The following is a 16,037-nucleotide window of genomic DNA, read 5'->3' as shown; positions in this document are numbered from 1 at the left end:
AGCTGAATCCTTCACTGAAGGCCCCGTCAACGTATCTATGGGTTGGGCGTTAGGAACGGCCTGGCCCCACAAATCACATAACTGGGGTGTAGAACAAAATGGTTCCAGAGATGCTACCAGGCTGGTCCAGGACCGATGCAGGCCAGAACCCCGCTGGGAGGACTCCCCAGAACAGGCACTGAGCTGAGGAAAGGCAGAACACGTGGTCTGCTACTGACCCCACCAGATCTTCTGGGACTCTGGGCAGCTCCGGAGTACTGCTAAGTCCCCAAACCGGGTCTACAGGTCTTAGACCACACTCATGAGGCCACTTGCCTCAGAGCCTTCGGGGGGGTCTTAGGAGGCAGGCAGGAAGCTCTCCTTCTAGGCCATTCTAGGAGGGGACTGGAGAGCAGAGGTTAGACTGGAGGGTAGGGGTAACCTGATCTTACAGTCCAGAAGCCACGAGACTAGTCGCCTGGCCTTGCGCCCCGCCCCACTGCAGGGTGGAAAGCCTGTCCCACTCCAGTCACCCAGATCAATAACGCCCTCCACCGTGGGTCTCCTGGGCCCCAGAAATCGTTCCCTCTTTCCCTCGCCTGGGCACTGCCACGCGGTCTGGGGAACCCGTAGTCTATCGACGGGTCTGGCCCGGGGTTTGCCCTGCCCGTTAGCCCAGGAGGATAGACAGACACGGGGAACTGGTGTTCCCCTAGTGATTTCAAGGCTCATTAACTGTCTCCGACCCGTCCCGAAAGCAAGCAACTCCACCGCTTCTCTTCAAAGCTCTGCAACGAAGGACTAGGTCCAAGGACCGCAGGCGGAGGCGGGAATTGTCAAGATCCCAGGTTACGGAATGGCACCGAGTCTGTGACCAAAGGAAGCAGGAACCCGGGTGTTCAAGGCAGTCCTCCAGGGCGGCGCGGGGGCTAGGCTGAGGCCACTCCCTTCCACTTCCTCGACGCTATTTCCTGGGAGGAGTTGGAGCTGGCGGCCCAGAGCCAAGGGACTCCCAGACCCGTGCTCCAAAATACTAGGCTTGGGGGAGGCTGGTTCCTGAGCGGCGCCAGGACCGTTCTGCCATGCATAGTGGACCCGGCACTACAGCTAGCCTGGCACGACCTCTAGGGCGGTTCGCAACGGCATTCGTACGTCGGCTCGTTGGTCTAGGGGTATGATTCTCGCTTCGGGTGCGAGAGGTCCCGGGTTCAAATCCCGGACGAGCCCTCCTTTACGTTTTGCTGAAACAAGAGTGTCTTCAAGGAATGTGTTACCTGACCAGCGCTGCAGGAGGCTTCACTGGAAATCATCAATGTACAGTAAGCTCTTTTGTGGCACCGGGGTAACAGAAAGAATCTCAGTCCCCAGACCCGCCTGGCATGTCAGGAAGAGACGAGGCACGCCCAGACTTGGGCAGGACGCTCCCTTTCTGCTTCTTGACTTCCTGCGTGGTGTCTCAACTCCGCCACTACAGCCTGGTTTCGGTTTGATTGACACCCATCAATCTATAGTTGTGGATGACAGTGTTCGGGAGAGCCCAGGAACTGTCAGAACTTGGTTCTCTGCAGCCCTGGAGGTACTCTGTCTCTTTCGGTCACTCCGTCTGACGATGGGTGCCTGAAATACACCTACAGTTTCTGGTCGGCTTTTCTCGGTGGTCGGAAGAACAGAACCCTTAGGAACTCTGCTGTCAGCAAGCCGAGTGTAAAGTCCCAGATCAAGGATTTGGAGACGACCATTGACGGGTCACTCCTTGTTAGTATAGTGGTGAGTATCTCCGCCTGTCACGCGGGAGACCGGGGTTCCATTCCCCGAGGGGGAGAATCCGAATGATTTTGCTTTCATTAAATCCGTCCTGGCCCCTGGGATGGAGCTAGAAAAAAGAGGGAAAGGAGGAGGGGAGGAAAGTTTGGCCTACCTCTCCAGCTCGCATTCTAAGTTTCCATTTTAGTTCAAGCAACTTGGAGTTCAAACGTGTACCTAAAGTGGCCACTATCTCCTCCGCTCAATATGTTCATTAGTGCTCAAACTTGATCTAGCTTGCTCCCTCCTTGACGGCAGTGCGCATTTCCAGTCTCTGCTTGAACCTGGGCAAGCAGCTTTGGCCCCCGGCTGTCCAGGGTGCAGAGCCCGGGCTTTTGTTTCCTTTCGCCTCCCTGCGTTTTGTGGATTCGCACTGCGATCCGGGAACAGTAGGCAACCCCGGGCCGAAATTCCGACAGGCTGCTCTCACCTGGAGGGGCTTGCAGGGTGCATCCGCCAGGAGCGCGGTGGTCCGGCAGTGGTCGCAGGTGTAGCGGAAAGCGGGTTCTTTCGGAGAGGACGGTTCCTCAGGAAAACCTCACGAAAATCCTCAACGATGGTGGGGCCCAGAAAACACGAGAAAGAAAAGAGGGGAAAAAAAAAAAAATTCAAAATGCACTTGCGTTGGCCGGGAATCGAACCCGGGTCAACTGCTTGGAAGGCAGCTATGCTCACCACTATACCACCAACGCTTAGGTACTGCAGTTTTCTTTCATACCTCATGTTGATTGCGGTGAGTCGCGTTGGACCCGTGCGGAGCCAGGGAAACAGCATCAGCGAGATCCAGGTAAAAGTAATGGCTGCTGTCGTCTGCCCGGCGCAATTGTGAGTTACCTTTACCGCTAGTGCGCGCCACCCCACATGAACCTGTAGGGTTATGCCCAGTCTACAGACGAGGAAACCAAGGTCCAAAGAAGTTGAGTCACCGGCAGAGCTGGGATTACATCTAAGATCTCTCCAGGGGGCGAGAACTGCAGCGGCATCATGATGATTTATCATCTCCAGAAAAAAAAAAAAAAAAGAGTCCTAGACGCATAAAAATCGCTTCTCTGTAGAGTGGGCTCAATGAGCTCAATGTGATTCAAGTTAAGGAACTGGGCCCTAAGTCAAATGCGCCTAAACACAATTTGCCTCTTTATTATTTATTCAGATTCCTACGTACGTGCGCCCACATCTCGTCAGCTGGTGCCTCGCAGAAATGCGCTGACAAATCTTAAAGATGCGGCTTCATGACAAAAGTCCTCCCCTTATTGCTGTTCAAGAGACCCCTCAAGTCACACTCTTGGGCAGGCCTCGTGGCGCAACGGTAGCGCGTCTGACTCCAGATCAGAAGGTTGCGTGTTCAAATCACGTCGGGGTCAAATCAAACATTGTTTTCCCTAATCAAATAGATTTACGGTGACATTTTTAGGGACAGGACAAAAAAAACCTCAGTAGAAGGATAGGAGGGGAATGAGACAAATGTGAACGTTATTCAGAAGTTGGGTACAATTTCAGTTGGGTACAGACTTTCAGCACTATGTGATATATCCCTGAGGCAAAACTGCACATGTACCCCTAAAGTCTATAAAAGTAAAAATAAATTTAAAAATTAAAAAAATTACTGTTGTATGGAAATTTTTTAAGAATTTTTTTCAATTATTATTGTTTGTTTGTATCTTTTTTCCCTTGAGATGGAGTTTCTCTTTTGTTGCCTAGGCTGGAATGCAATGGCACTATTTCAGCTCACCGCAACCTCCAGCCATGGGTTCAAAAGGATTCTCCTGCCTCAGCGTCCCGAGTAGCTAGGATTACAGGCATGCACCACCACGCCCGGCTAATTTTGTATTTTTAGTAGAGAGGGGGTGTCTCCATATTGGTCAGGCTGGTCTCGAACTCCCAACCTCTGGTGATCCGCCCGCCTGGGCCTCCCAAAGTGCTGGGATTACAGGTGTGAGCCACCGTGCCCAGCCTTTTTAAATGTTTTTAATAATCTCTGCTGTTCTATGTATGTTTACTTAACACTGAACACAAGGATATTAAATACAAATACTACCTTTCTCCAGACTTCCCAGCAGTCACTAGAAGCCCAGGACCACGTGCCTTTTGGCTGCTTCCAGTAAATGGAAAAACAAAACCGGTGGGGCGGGGTGGTTCATGCCTATAATCCCAGCACTTTGGGATGCCAAGGAGGGCAGATCACCTGAGGTCGGGAGTTTGAGACCAGCCTGGCCAACATGGTGAAACCCATCTCTACCAAAAATACAAAAAAATTAGCCAGGCATGGTGGCACATGCCTGTAATCCCAGCTACTCGGGAGGCTGAGGCAGGAGAATCACTTGAGCTTGGGAGGCGGAGGTTGCAGTGAGCTGAGATCATGCCATTACTCTCCAACCTGGGGGACAGAGTGAGGCTTCGTCTCAAAAAAAAAAAAAAAAAAAAGGGAAATACACTTACAGTCCTTGTTTCTCTAACTGGTCATGTAGTGGTAGTTGATAACTAGCTTCTTTTTTTTTTTTTTTTTTGAGATGGAGTCTCACTCTGTCACTTAGGTTGGAGTGCAGTAGAGTGCAGGTGATTCACCTATCTCGGCCTCCCAAAGTGCTGGGATTACAGGCGTGAGCCACCATGCACAGCCATTTAAAAAATATTTTTAGTAGAGACGGGGTTTCATCATGTTGGCCAGGCTGGTCTCAAACTCCTGACATCAGGTGATCCTCCCGCCTCAGCTTCCTAAAGTGTTGGGAATATAGGCTTGTAATCCCAGCACTTTGGGAGACCGAAGTGGATGGATCACAAGGATGGGAGTTCAAGACAAGCCTGGCCAACGTGGTGAAACTCCATGTCTACTAAAAATACAAAAATTAGCCAGGCGTGGTGGCGGGCTCCTGTAGTCACAGCTACTGGGGAGGCTGAGGCAGGAAAATCACTTGAATCCGGGAGGCGGAGCTTGCAGTGAGTCGAGATTGCGCCATTGCACTCCAGCCTGGGCAGCAGAGAGACTCCATCTCAAAAAAAAAAAAAAAAAAAAAAAATCCTTTATAATAAACTAGTGAACATTTTTCCCTGAATTCTGTGAGCCACTCTAGCAAATTCATTGAACATAAAGAGAGAATTGTAGAAACCCCAACTTATACCTAGTTAGTCATAAGTACAGGTAAAACAACCTGAGGCTTGTGGTTGGCATCCAAAGTGAGGGGCAGTCTTGTGGGACTAAGCCGTCAACCTGTGGGATCTGATGCTCTCTCCAGGTAGATAGTGTCAGAGTCGAATTGGAAGACTCCCGGCTGATGGCTGCTGCAGAACTATTGCTTGCTTGGTAGTGGAGTAAAATCCCCACACATGTGGTCGCAGAAGTCTCCTGTGTTGATTGCTGTGGTGTGAGGGCAGAGGAAAAATTGGGTCTTTTTTTTTTTTTTTTTTAGACAGATTCTTGCTGTGTTGCCCAGGCTGGAGTGCAGTGGCGTGATCTCAGCTCACTGCAACACTCCCAGGTTTAAGCAATTCTTGTGCCTCACTCAGCCTCCTGAGTAGCTGGGACTACAGGTACCTGCCACCACAACTGGCCTTTTTTTTTTTTTTTCGAGATGGAGTCTAGCTCTGTCACCCAGGCTGGAGTGCAGTAGTGCGATCTCGATTCCCTGCAACCTCCACCTCCCGGGTTCAAGCGATTCTCCTGCCTCAGCCTCCCAAGTAGCTGGGATTACAGGCTCCTGCCACCACACCCAGCTAATTTTTGTATTTTTAGTAGAGTGGGGTTTCACTGTGTTGGCCATGCTGGTCTCGAACTCCTGACCTCGTGATCCGCCTGCCTCAGCCTTCCAAAGTGCTGGGATTACAAGCATGAGCCACCACGCCTGGCCAGAACTGGCTAATTTTTTGTATTTTAGTAGTGATGGGTTTCACCATGTTGCCCAGGGTGGTCTTGAACTCCTGAGCTCAGGCAATCCACTCTCCTGGGGCTCCTGAAGTGCTAGGATTACAGGCGTGAGCCACTGTACCCGGCCCGTTTTTTGTTTTTATTGAGACAGGGTGTCACTCTCATGTCGGAGCTGGAGTGCAGTGGCACAATCATGGCTCACCACAGCCTTGACCTCTGGGCTCTGCTGATTCTCCTGCCTCAGCCTTCCAAGTAGCTTGGACTAGAGGCCAAGTGTATGCTTGGACTAGAGGCATACACTACCATACCCGGCTAATTTTTTGTGTGTTTTTTGTAGAGACGGGGTTTCACCATGTTGCCCAGGCTGATCTTAAACTCCTGGGATCAAGTGATACAGCTGCCTTGGCCTCCCAAAGTGCTGGGGTTACAGGCATGAGCCGCCAAGCCCAGCCATGGTTTGTTTTCTCTACACGGTATGCTTTAAACGGAAAATAGCATTTAGAATGCATTCAGGAAGAATATCTATTGTTCGTGTAGGAAAAGTGCTAATGGAGGCATGCAGAGGCATGCAGACAATGTCATCAAGTCCTGGAGTGCTTTCCAGGCCTCTCTTCTGCCTTCTGCAATGTTAGGCTTCAATGTCAAGCTGCTTCCTTCAGTAGCACTAGAAGCAGCAACGAGGGCTGCATGCTTCCCTGCTCACTTCCAGAAATCCCTTCCTCCATACCATGCCCTATACCTCTTTTCATCTATATCCTTTGAAATACACTTTATGATAAACCAGTAAACGTTAAGTGCTTCCTTGAGCTGCCCAGCATTCTGAGCAAGAAAAGTGATTCCCACTAGCTGGTCCACTGAAGTCACATGCTTATATCCCTGATCCAATAACCAGAATCTGGAATAAAACCTGTTGATTAGTGTAAGTCAATTGGGACTCATTTCTGGACCTGGAATGGAGTCAGTTTCCTTCTCAAACCCTCAAAACTCTACGTGCTTTCAGAACTGGGAATAGGCCGGGCGCGGTGGCTCAAGCCTGTAATCCCAGCACTCTGGGAGGCCGAGGCGGGCGGATCACGAGGTCAGGAGATCGAGACCATCCTGGCTAACACGGTGAAACCCCGTCTCTACTAAAAAAATACAAAAAACTAGCTGGGCAAGGTGGCGGGCGCCTGTAGTCCCAGCTATTCGGGAGGCTGAGGCAGGAGAATGGCGTAAACCCGGGAGGCGGAGCTTGCAGTGAGCTGAGATCCGGCCACTGCACTCCAGCCCAGGCTACAGAGCGAGACTCCGTCTCAAAAAAAAAAAAAGAAAAAAAAAAAAAAGAACTGGGAATAAGGCTGGGCGCAGTGGCTCATGCCTGTAATCCAAGCACTTTGGGAGGCCAAGGTGGGCGGATCACCTGAGGTCAGAGTTTGAGACCAGCCTGACCAATGGGATGAAATCCCGTCTCTACTAAAAATACAAAAATCAGCTGGCGTGGTCACATGCGCCTGTAATCCCAGCTACTGGGGAGGCTGAGACAGGAGAATCGCTTGAACCCGGGAGGAGGAGGTTGTGGTGAGCCGATATGGCGCTATTGCACTCCAGCCTGGGCAACACAGCAAAACTTCGTCTCAAAAAACAAAAACAAACAAACAAACAAAAAAAGAAGTGGTATTTAATTAGGTCTTCATCAACCTAGGGATTTGGGGTTGTCAGCAACAGAAACTACTACAGAAACCGACTACTTAGACTGGAGAGACAGGTGGTCCCCTAAGGGAAAATAAGAGTGTTAGGAGAAAGGAGAAGAGTGCTGGACAGTACATACTTAACAAGTATCCACTGGTTATTTCATAGAAGACCCAGAAATGTATTTATTTACAGTAATGTATTCATTACCCAGTAATGAAATCTGAGGGTTAGGAAGAGCAGAAAAGAAGGGAGTGTGGCAGGAAGGAGGAAAAATCAAAGTGGGCCCAAACAACATGGCAGCTAACAGAGATCTTGCAAGGAAAGGTCTACTCGTGGAAAACTCCTCCCAGGAATGTCAGAACTTTTAATAACGACATAGTAATGACACAAGAATAAACACACAGCCAAATGAGCAAACAACAGAATACAAAGTCTAGACATAGACACAAGTAAATATGCTAACATTATATATCAAGGGCAGCATTTAAATTCTATTGGGGCAGTTTGTTTAACAAATGGTGTTGACATAACTGGCTCTCCATCGCGCAGAAGTTAGACCCCAGCTCATACATGTATAAGGATAAACTCCAGTTATATTAAAGATTTAATTTTTTTTATAAAAAGAAGAAGGCCAGGCGCGGTGGCTCACGCCTGTAATACCAGCATTTGGGGAAGCCCAGGCGGGTGGATCACCTGAGGACAGGAGTTCGAGACCAGATTGGCCAACATAGTGAAAACCCGTCTCTACCAAAAATACAAAAATTCCGGGCGCCTGTAATCCCAGCCACTCGGGTGGCTGAGGCACGAGAATCGCTTGAAACCGGGAGGCAGAGGTTGCAGCAAGCCGAGATAGCACCACTATACTCCAGCCTGGGCGACAGAGAGAGACTCTGTCTCAAAAAAGGAAAGGGGAGGGGAGGGGAGGGGAGGGGAGGGGAGGGGAGGAGAGGGGAGGGGAGGAGAGGGGAGGGGAGGGAAGGGGAGGGGAGGGGAGGGGAGAAGAGAAGGGGAGGGGAGGAGAGGGGAGGAGAGGGGAGGGGAGGGGAGGGGAGGGGAGGGGAGAAGAGAAGGGGAGGGGAGGGGAGGGAGGGGAGAAGAGGAGGGGAGGGGAGGGGAGGGAGGGGAGAAGAGAAGGGGAGGGGAGGAGAGGGGAGGGGAGGGGAGAAGAGGAGGGGAGGGGAGAAGAGGAGGGGAGGGGAGAAGAGGAGGGGAGGGGAGAAGAGGAGGGGAGGGGAGGGGAGGGGAGGGGAGGGGAGGGGAGGGGAGGGGAGGGGAAGGGAAGGGAAGTAAAGAAAAGAAAAAGGAAGATAATTCACTGGGGGAATGTGGGGAAACCTTCCTAAGCTGGAAGCCAAGCGTGCCTCTTCCGTTGGGTTCCCATTACTTACGTCACAGGACATCGAGCCAATGGGAACTAGGCATGGGCGACGAGCTCACCCAATGGGGCCGGGGCGGGAGATTTGAAAGGTCCTCGGCCAGGGCGTGGCGTGGCAGATTCAGTTGTTTGCGGGCGGCCGGGAGAGTAGCAGTACCTTGGACCTCAGGTGAGCTGGCCTCCTGTCGCAGGCCTTGCGCCAGGAGTGGGCAGATGATCAGGCAGATCAGAGGGTCCGTTGGGCTGGCCTGCGCGCACACTGCAGGGCTGGAAGGAGGTAGGGATGATAGCAGGGTGGGGGCGGTGAGACAAGCGCCCGGATTGGAGCTAGTGTGCTGACCTGCTCCCTTTTACCAGCTCGGGCTAGCGCTTCCGGCTTGATCGGTCCAACCCCTACCTCTCTCTCTCTCTTTTTCTCTGCTTCTCACGGCTGTTTCCCTTCTCGGCCCAGCTCTCCTCCCCCTTTCCCTCTAAGGATGGCCCAGAAGGAGAACGCCTACCCCTGGCCCTACGGCCGGCAGACGGTAAGGCCCTTCCCTCCTTCCCCGCGCCCACATGACCCCGCATGGCGAGTTCCTGCTGGGAAACTTGAGATCGTGCAAAGAGCAATCCCTTATGCACTTTCTTTCCCGTTATGCTCCAAAGTACGCGCCCCAAGTTTGATGACAGAACCTGGTCTGGGCATTTGTAGCCAGCCACATCCTGTTAGGTGCTGCCAACTTGAATCTGACCAGCCAGTGACTACCAGCCGGTGAGGGCCTCTGCAGGGTTCATCACACACAAGTGATATCTGGGACTGAGCAGGCAGGGCCTGGCCTTCAGGCCATGATTCCCAACCCATGTCCTGAAAAAAATAAACTAGACAGCAAATATAAATAGACTCTAAAAGGATATAAAGTTACTGTTTAAAAGGTCCAGGAAAAGTCTAAATTATAATTTGGAATTAATGAGTAAGTTGAGGTAAGGATCTCAATGAATCTAAATGGATTTATTTCCCAGTTGTCCAGACAGATTTCATTGAGGGGCCTCCTCTCTGATTTGAAATGCCACCTTTATTATATATATAAATTCCCACATATATGTGGGTCTATTTCTGGACTGTATTTTATTCAACTTGCTTATTTGTAGATCTGTACCAATATCACTATTTGGGAAGAGGTTTTTAGGGGCATAGGGGCTCTCTTCTCTTGGCTGAAGAAGAAGGAAGGGGCCCTGCATAGGCTTTGCTCCCTGTTTGTGGAGCTCGGGCTTCCTGGAGAATCTGCCTGTCCCCTTGTTCATCAGCTCCCTCCCTCACGGAGCAATGAGTGAGGCTGTCAGGAATGGAGTCTGAATGAGAAACCATTGTCACTTTTACCTTGGTCACTCCTAAAAGAAAGTGTATCTATTATTTTGAGAAGCTGAAAGTGAGGCCAGGTGCAGTGGCTCATACCTGTAATCGTGGGAGGCTGAGGCAGGTGGATCACCTGAGGTCAGGAGTTCAAGACCAGCCTGGCCAACATGGTGAAACCCTGTCTCTACTAAAAATACAAAAATTAGCCAGGCATGGTGGCGGACGCCTGTAATCCCAGCTACTCAGGAGGCTGAGGCAGAAGAATTGCCTGAACCTGGGAGGTGGAGGTTGCAGTGAGCCGAGATGGCGCCATTGCACTCCAGCCTGGGTAATAGAGCAAGACTCCATCTCAGAAGAAAAAAAAGAAGGTGAAAGTGAGAAGTGGTCCAGGGCCATCAGAGTAGCTCTTAGTGTCCTTAAAGGCTGTTCTTGCAAAGGTGTAACCCCTGGTTATTGCTATAACATTCAAGGCCTCAAGCTTCTTATCTAAGCCTTAATAAACTAAGCTTTTTGGGAGACTTTGAGAATACCTCTGTCTAAACCCCTTGAATTGTGGGTGTTCACAGTAGACACCCAGCTCTCTACTGTGGTGTAGGTGAGAGGCTAGATGAATGGCTGTGGTGTTATGGACAGGACTTATACAAGTTGAACAGCTTCATGCCTGAAAAGTGTGGGCCAGGGCCAAAGAGGTGAAATGTTAGGTGTTGGTGTGAGTCTTTTGCCCCTTATCTTAGGCCTACTTAGGTTATTTTTTAATTTTTTAATTTTTATTTTTTAGAGACAGAGTCTCACTCTGTCGCCCAGGCTGGAGTGCAGTGGCGCAATCTCAACTCACTGCAACCTCTGCCGCCCGGGCTCAAGCAATTCTCCTGCCTCAGCCTCTCAAGTAGCTGGGATTACAGGACCCGCACCCAGCTAATTTTTTTTTTTTTTTTTGAGACGAAGTCTAGCTCTGTCGCCCAGGCTAGAGTGCAATGGCACAATCTCGGCCCACTGCAACCTCTGCCTCCTAGGTTCAAGCGATTCTCCTGCCTCAGCCTCCTGAGTAGGTGGGATTACAGGCACTCGCCACCACGCCCAGCTAATTTTTGTATTTTTAGTAGAGTGGGGTTTCACTGTGTTGGCCATGCTGGTCTCGAACTCCTGACCTCGTGATCCGCCTGCCTCAGCCTTCCAAAGTGCTGGGATTACAAGCGTGACCCACCACACCCAGCCGCACTGGGCTAATTTTTTGTATTTTTAGTAGAGACGGGGTTTCACCATGTTGGCCAGGCTGGTCTTGAACTCCTGACTGCGTGAGCCACTGCGCCCGGCCCTAGGTTGTTTATGAATAACCCATTTTAACATGGGACTGTGAGCAGAGGCTGGGAGGCAAAACTGTCACATCAGTGTTTCTCTTTGAATTGGGGGTGGGCGGGTGGGTGGCTCTTTAGCAAGGGGCTGAAATACTGCTTGCAGCACATTCCACCCGGGTCATCAGACAAAGGCACCCTCAGAGCTACCCCCTGCTCCTTCTCAGGCTCCGTCTGGCCTGAGCACCCTGCCCCAGCGAGTCCTCCGGAAAGAGCCTGTCACCCCATCTGCACTTGTCCTCATGAGCCGCTCCAATGTCCAGCCCACAGGTACCTGGGGCAAGGGGGAGAGGACTGATGAGCGTCTATGGGAGGGTTTAGGGATGAGAAGGTCATCCCTGCTCTCATTCAACTTACCTGTTGTCTCCTTAGCTGCCCCTGGCCAGAAGGTGGTGGAGAACAGCAGTGGGACACCCAACATCTTAATGTAAGTGCCCCAAGCCTTGGGGTGGAGGGAGGTGAGGGGACAGTGAATGGGCAGGAAGTCGGGAAGATAAAACCTAAGGGCAGGAGGAGTAGAGATGAAGAGAAGTGGGGCGGGGGACAGGATGAGATGAGGAAGCGGAGAGAAAGCAAACCTCTTAATAACCAAAACCGGTTCTGAGTTGCCTTCCCCCACTTTCTAAGCAGGCGGCACTTCACAATTGATGACTTTGAGATTGGGCGTCCTCTGGGCAAAGGCAAGTTTGGAAACGTGTACTTGGCTCGGGAGAAGAAAAGCCATTTCATCGTGGCGCTCAAGGTCCTCTTCAAGTCCCAGATAGAGAAGGAGGGCGTGGAGCATCAGCTGCGCAGAGAGATCGAAATCCAGGCCCACCTGCAGTATGGGTTGATGCCCCCTGAGCCGAAGCCCCTCTGCTCCCTCACCCCAGCTCCTCACTCAGCCCTACCTCATCCAGATTGCGTTCTCTGTAGCTACGGCTAGTGAGCCCCATTTAGCCCTTAGTCCTGGCCAGAGCCTTGAATCCAGAAATCTGCCTCCAGTTTCCCCTTCCCACTCCCATTCCTGGTGTCCCCAGCCTGGGCCCCGTCTGACCCCAGTTTGCTCCTATTATCTTTCCCAGCTCTTTTATGCCTTTGGCCTGAGGCTTCCTCTGTCTCTTCCCTCAGCCATCCCAACATCCTGCGTCTTTACAACTATTTTTACGACCGGAGGAGGATCTACTTGATTCTAGAGTATGCGCCCCGCGGGGAGCTCTACAAGGAGCTGCAGAAGAGCCGCACATTTGACGAGCAGCGAACAGCCACGGTCCGGGCGGGTGGGCACCTGGGCCGCCAGTAGGGGGCTGGAGGCTGAGGGTGTGCTGCTTGTAGCTGGAGGTCCATCCTTGTCTGATTGCCTGTCGTTGCCCCTCCCAGATCATGGAGGAGTTGGCAGATGCTCTGATGTACTGCCACGGGAAGAAGGTGATTCACAGAGACATAAAGCCAGAGAATCTGCTCTTAGGGCTCAAGGGAGAGCTGAAGATTGCTGACTTTGGCTGGTCTGTGCATGCGCCCTCCCTGAGGTATGGTGGCCTGGGAGGCCAGCCCTGGGTGTGAGGCGGGGCCATTAAAACCTCTCCAGGGGCTGGGCGTGCTGGCTCACGCCTGTAATACCCGCACTTTGGGAGGCTGAGGCGGGCGGATCACCTGAGGTCAGGAGTTCGAAACTAGCTTTGCCAACATGCTGAAACCTTGTCTCTACTAAATATACAAAAATTAGCCGGGCATGGTGGCGGACACCAGTAATCCCAGCTACTCGGGAGGCTGAGGCGGGAGAATTGTTTGAACCTGGGAGGCGGAGGTTGCAGTGAGCCAAGATTGCGCCATTGCACTCCAGCCTGGACGGCAGAGTGAGACTCCTCTAAAAAAAAACAAACAAAATGGTTAGAATGTGGTGCTAAGAACCCCAAGGTCATGGGTTTGATCCCCGTATGAGCCAATGGTAAAACTTTAGCCAGGTGCGGTGGCTCACGCCTGCTAATCCCAGCACTTTGGGAGGCCAAGGCAGGTGGATCACTTGAGGCCAGGAGTTCAAGGCTAGCGGACTAGCCTGGCCAACATGGCGAAACCCCATCGTTACTAAAAATACAAAATGTATTAAGCAGACATGGAGGTGCACACTTGCAATCCCAGCTGTGCGGGAGGCTGAGACACGAGAATCACTTGAATCCGGGAGGCAAAGGTTGCAGTGAGCCAAGATCGCCCCCTTGCACTCCAGCCTGGACTCTGTCTCAAAAAAGCCCGGAGCAGTGGCCTTTTTTCCTCCCACATCATTTTTTAACGGTTTCATAGTATCACATAGTAGCTGATTTATTTAAGCAGAACATGCCTGATGGGCATTAGAGATGTCCCCAGTGAACTCCAAAATGAACTCCAAATGAACACTGCCCTCATAGCGGAGTATCTCATTAAGACATATCCTTCAGCGTGGAGTTGCTGGGGCTGTGTGCAGGCTTACCTCTGGGGCTTTCAGATATGTCATCACCCCAACCCCACCCCCACTCCAGTAACCCTGCCTGGCTGGACCTCTCCCCTGGTACCTCCCGTGGTCTTTTGGCTCCCTGCCATCAGGTAGCAGGGAAAGGAGAGTTCCTATGTCACTGGGACCCCTGCCCACGCCCCTTATCCCTCCCAGGAGGAAGACAATGTGTGGCACCCTGGACTACCTGCCCCCAGAGATGATTGAGGGGCGCACACACAACGAGAAGGTGGATCTGTGGTGCATTGGAGTGCTTTGCTATGAGTTGCTGGTGGGAAACCCACCATTTGAGAGCGCATCACACAACGAGACCTATCGGCGCATCGTCAAGGTGGGAGGGCGGCCTGGGCTTCGTGCCAGCTGCAGAGGCCAGGGGCTGGGGGGCTGGGGGTGGGCAGAGTGTATCCGCGTGGCCCTAAGTAACTCCAGACAGAATGGGTAGTCAAGGAAGATGTAGCCAGGGTGAAAGTAATGCAGCCCTTCCATCTCTTCACACCTGCAGGTGGACCTAAAGTTCCCCGCTTCTGTGCCCACGGGAGCCCAGGACCTCATCTCTAAACTGCTCAGGCATAACCCCTCGGAACGGCTGCCCCTGGCCCAGGTCTCAGCCCACCCCTGGGTCCGGGCCAACTCTCGGAGGGTGCTGCCTCCCTCTGCCCTTCAATCTGTTGCCTGATGGTCCCTGTCATTCACTGGGGTGTGTCTGTGTTTTGTATGTTTGTGTATGTATAGGGGAAAGAAGGGATCCTGAACTGTTCCCTTATCTGTCTTCTACCTCCTCCTTTGTTTAATAAAGGCTGAAGCTTTTTGTACTGATGAGTGTAGATGTTTCTAGGTGGAGGCTTTGCTGTGGAGGAAGCTGTTCCCTAGAAGGAGAGGTGGCTCACCCTGAGGAGCTGGGATGAGCATTGCTTTGCTATCCCTGGTAACACCCTACCCTCTCAGCTCTGACACCCACCTGGTCAGCTCCCAGCCACCCCCACCCCTACCCCCACTTTCACCTCTACCCTGTCTGTTCTTTCCATTGTTCTGACTCCCAGAGCCCGGGGGCACTGGGGGCCCTGGCTCCCCATTGCTACATTGGAACACCAGCCATCTCTGGCCACCTTCTTTCACCTCTCTCTTGGTTGTCCAACTTCTAGTTTTTCCTTTTCTGTTTCATTCTCTGCCCCTTTGCCAGCGTAGGAGCAGCTGAACAATTCTGTACCCTAGAAACTGTCTTTGATTCTTTTACTGCTCTGGTCAGGATCTAGTACAGGAGCCAATAGAAGCAGTAGTGATTCTGTCTTGTTCCTGACACAAGGTTTCACTGTCATGTATGATGCTTGCTGTAGGTTTTTGATAGATACCCTTTATCAGGTTAAATAGGGCCTATTTACTCCTAGTTTACTCAGTCTTAAAAAAAAAAAGTTAAGTCCAGATGCAGTGGCTCACGCCTGCAATCCCAGCACTTTCAGAGGCCGAGGCGGGCGGATCACGAGGTCAAGAGATCGAGACCATCCTGGCCAACATGGTGAAACCCCATCTCTACTAAAAATACAAAAATTAGCTGAGCATGGTGGTGCATGCCTATAATTCCAGCTACTCAGAAAGCTGAGGCAGGAGAATCTCTTGAACTGGGGAGGTGGAGGTTTCAGCGAGCCCAAATCGCACCAATGCACTCCAGCCTGGCGACAGAGCAGGACGGAGCCTCACCCTGTGGTGCAGGATGGAGTGCAGTGGCCTGATCTCGGCTCACTGCAACCTCCAACCTCCTCTCAGGTTCAAGCTATTCTCCTGCCTCAGCCTGCCGAGTAGCTGAGATTACAGGCCTGTAATTTACAGGCTATAATTAGAGCCTATAATTTTTAATATGGATATCCCTAGGTTTTTTTTTAAAGCCCTTCTACTGGATGGACATGCAGATTATTTCCAGTGCTTTGCACTGTGGCCAGTGTCTTTTGAGTGCCTCCTGTGCACCTTTGTGATGGTCTCTTGTTGTCCTCTAGGGGACATCTAAAGAAAGACATGGCAATGGTGAGTACAAGTATCTAGAGAAAGACATGGTAATGCTGGGTACACGCAGGTAAACGGTCTATAGACATCACCAAAAATGCCCTTCTAAGTGGTGGACAGTTTACACTCCCGCAGGCCATAATGAAGGACACCCATTTTCCCACAACCATAACGCTGACTCCTACTCCTACTGTTACCTGCGGGTA

General features: G+C 51.6%; 1 protein-coding gene and 3 non-coding genes across 13 annotated transcripts; 3 read left to right on the top strand and 1 right to left on the bottom strand.

Annotated features, from left to right (window-relative positions):
- Positions 1–1,134: 1,134 nt before the first annotated feature.
- Positions 1,135–1,206, top strand: TRNAP-CGG (transfer RNA proline (anticodon CGG)). The gene has a single exon. It is a non-coding gene; the product is annotated as a tRNA-Pro (tRNA).
- A 1,196-nt stretch (positions 1,207–2,402) lies between these two features.
- Positions 2,403–2,474, bottom strand: TRNAG-UCC (transfer RNA glycine (anticodon UCC)). The gene has a single exon. It is a non-coding gene; the product is annotated as a tRNA-Gly (tRNA).
- A 597-nt stretch (positions 2,475–3,071) lies between these two features.
- TRNAW-CCA (transfer RNA tryptophan (anticodon CCA)) lies at positions 3,072–3,143 on the top strand. The gene has a single exon. It is a non-coding gene; the product is annotated as a tRNA-Trp (tRNA).
- Positions 3,144–8,810: 5,667 nt separating this feature from the next.
- Positions 8,811–14,648, top strand: AURKB (aurora kinase B). 10 transcript variants are annotated; one of them, XM_005582834.5, is made up of 9 exons: positions 8,811–8,856; positions 9,139–9,211; positions 11,540–11,642; positions 11,745–11,799; positions 12,003–12,194; positions 12,483–12,621; positions 12,732–12,880; positions 13,993–14,167; positions 14,339–14,648. In XM_005582834.5, exons 2-9 carry the CDS (start codon positions 9,164–9,166, stop codon positions 14,510–14,512), a joined length of 1,035 nt encoding a protein of 344 aa, XP_005582891.1. In that variant the 5' UTR covers positions 8,811–8,856; positions 9,139–9,163; the 3' UTR covers positions 14,513–14,648. The 10 variants fall into 10 exon arrangements, 9 of the variants coding, with proteins under 9 accessions (XP_005582891.1, XP_065388809.1, XP_005582896.1 ...); XM_065532737.2 differs by having other exon boundaries at positions 12,483–12,631; XM_005582839.5 differs by having other exon boundaries at positions 12,000–12,194.
- Positions 14,649–16,037: the final 1,389 nt, after the last annotated feature.

This window comes from Macaca fascicularis, chromosome 16 (genome assembly GCF_037993035.2).
Source record: "Macaca fascicularis isolate 582-1 chromosome 16, T2T-MFA8v1.1".
Taxonomy (NCBI): Eukaryota; Metazoa; Chordata; class Mammalia; order Primates; family Cercopithecidae; genus Macaca; species Macaca fascicularis.
Note: the sequence above shows the minus strand (reverse complement) of the source record. Positions and strands in the feature narration are given on the sequence as shown.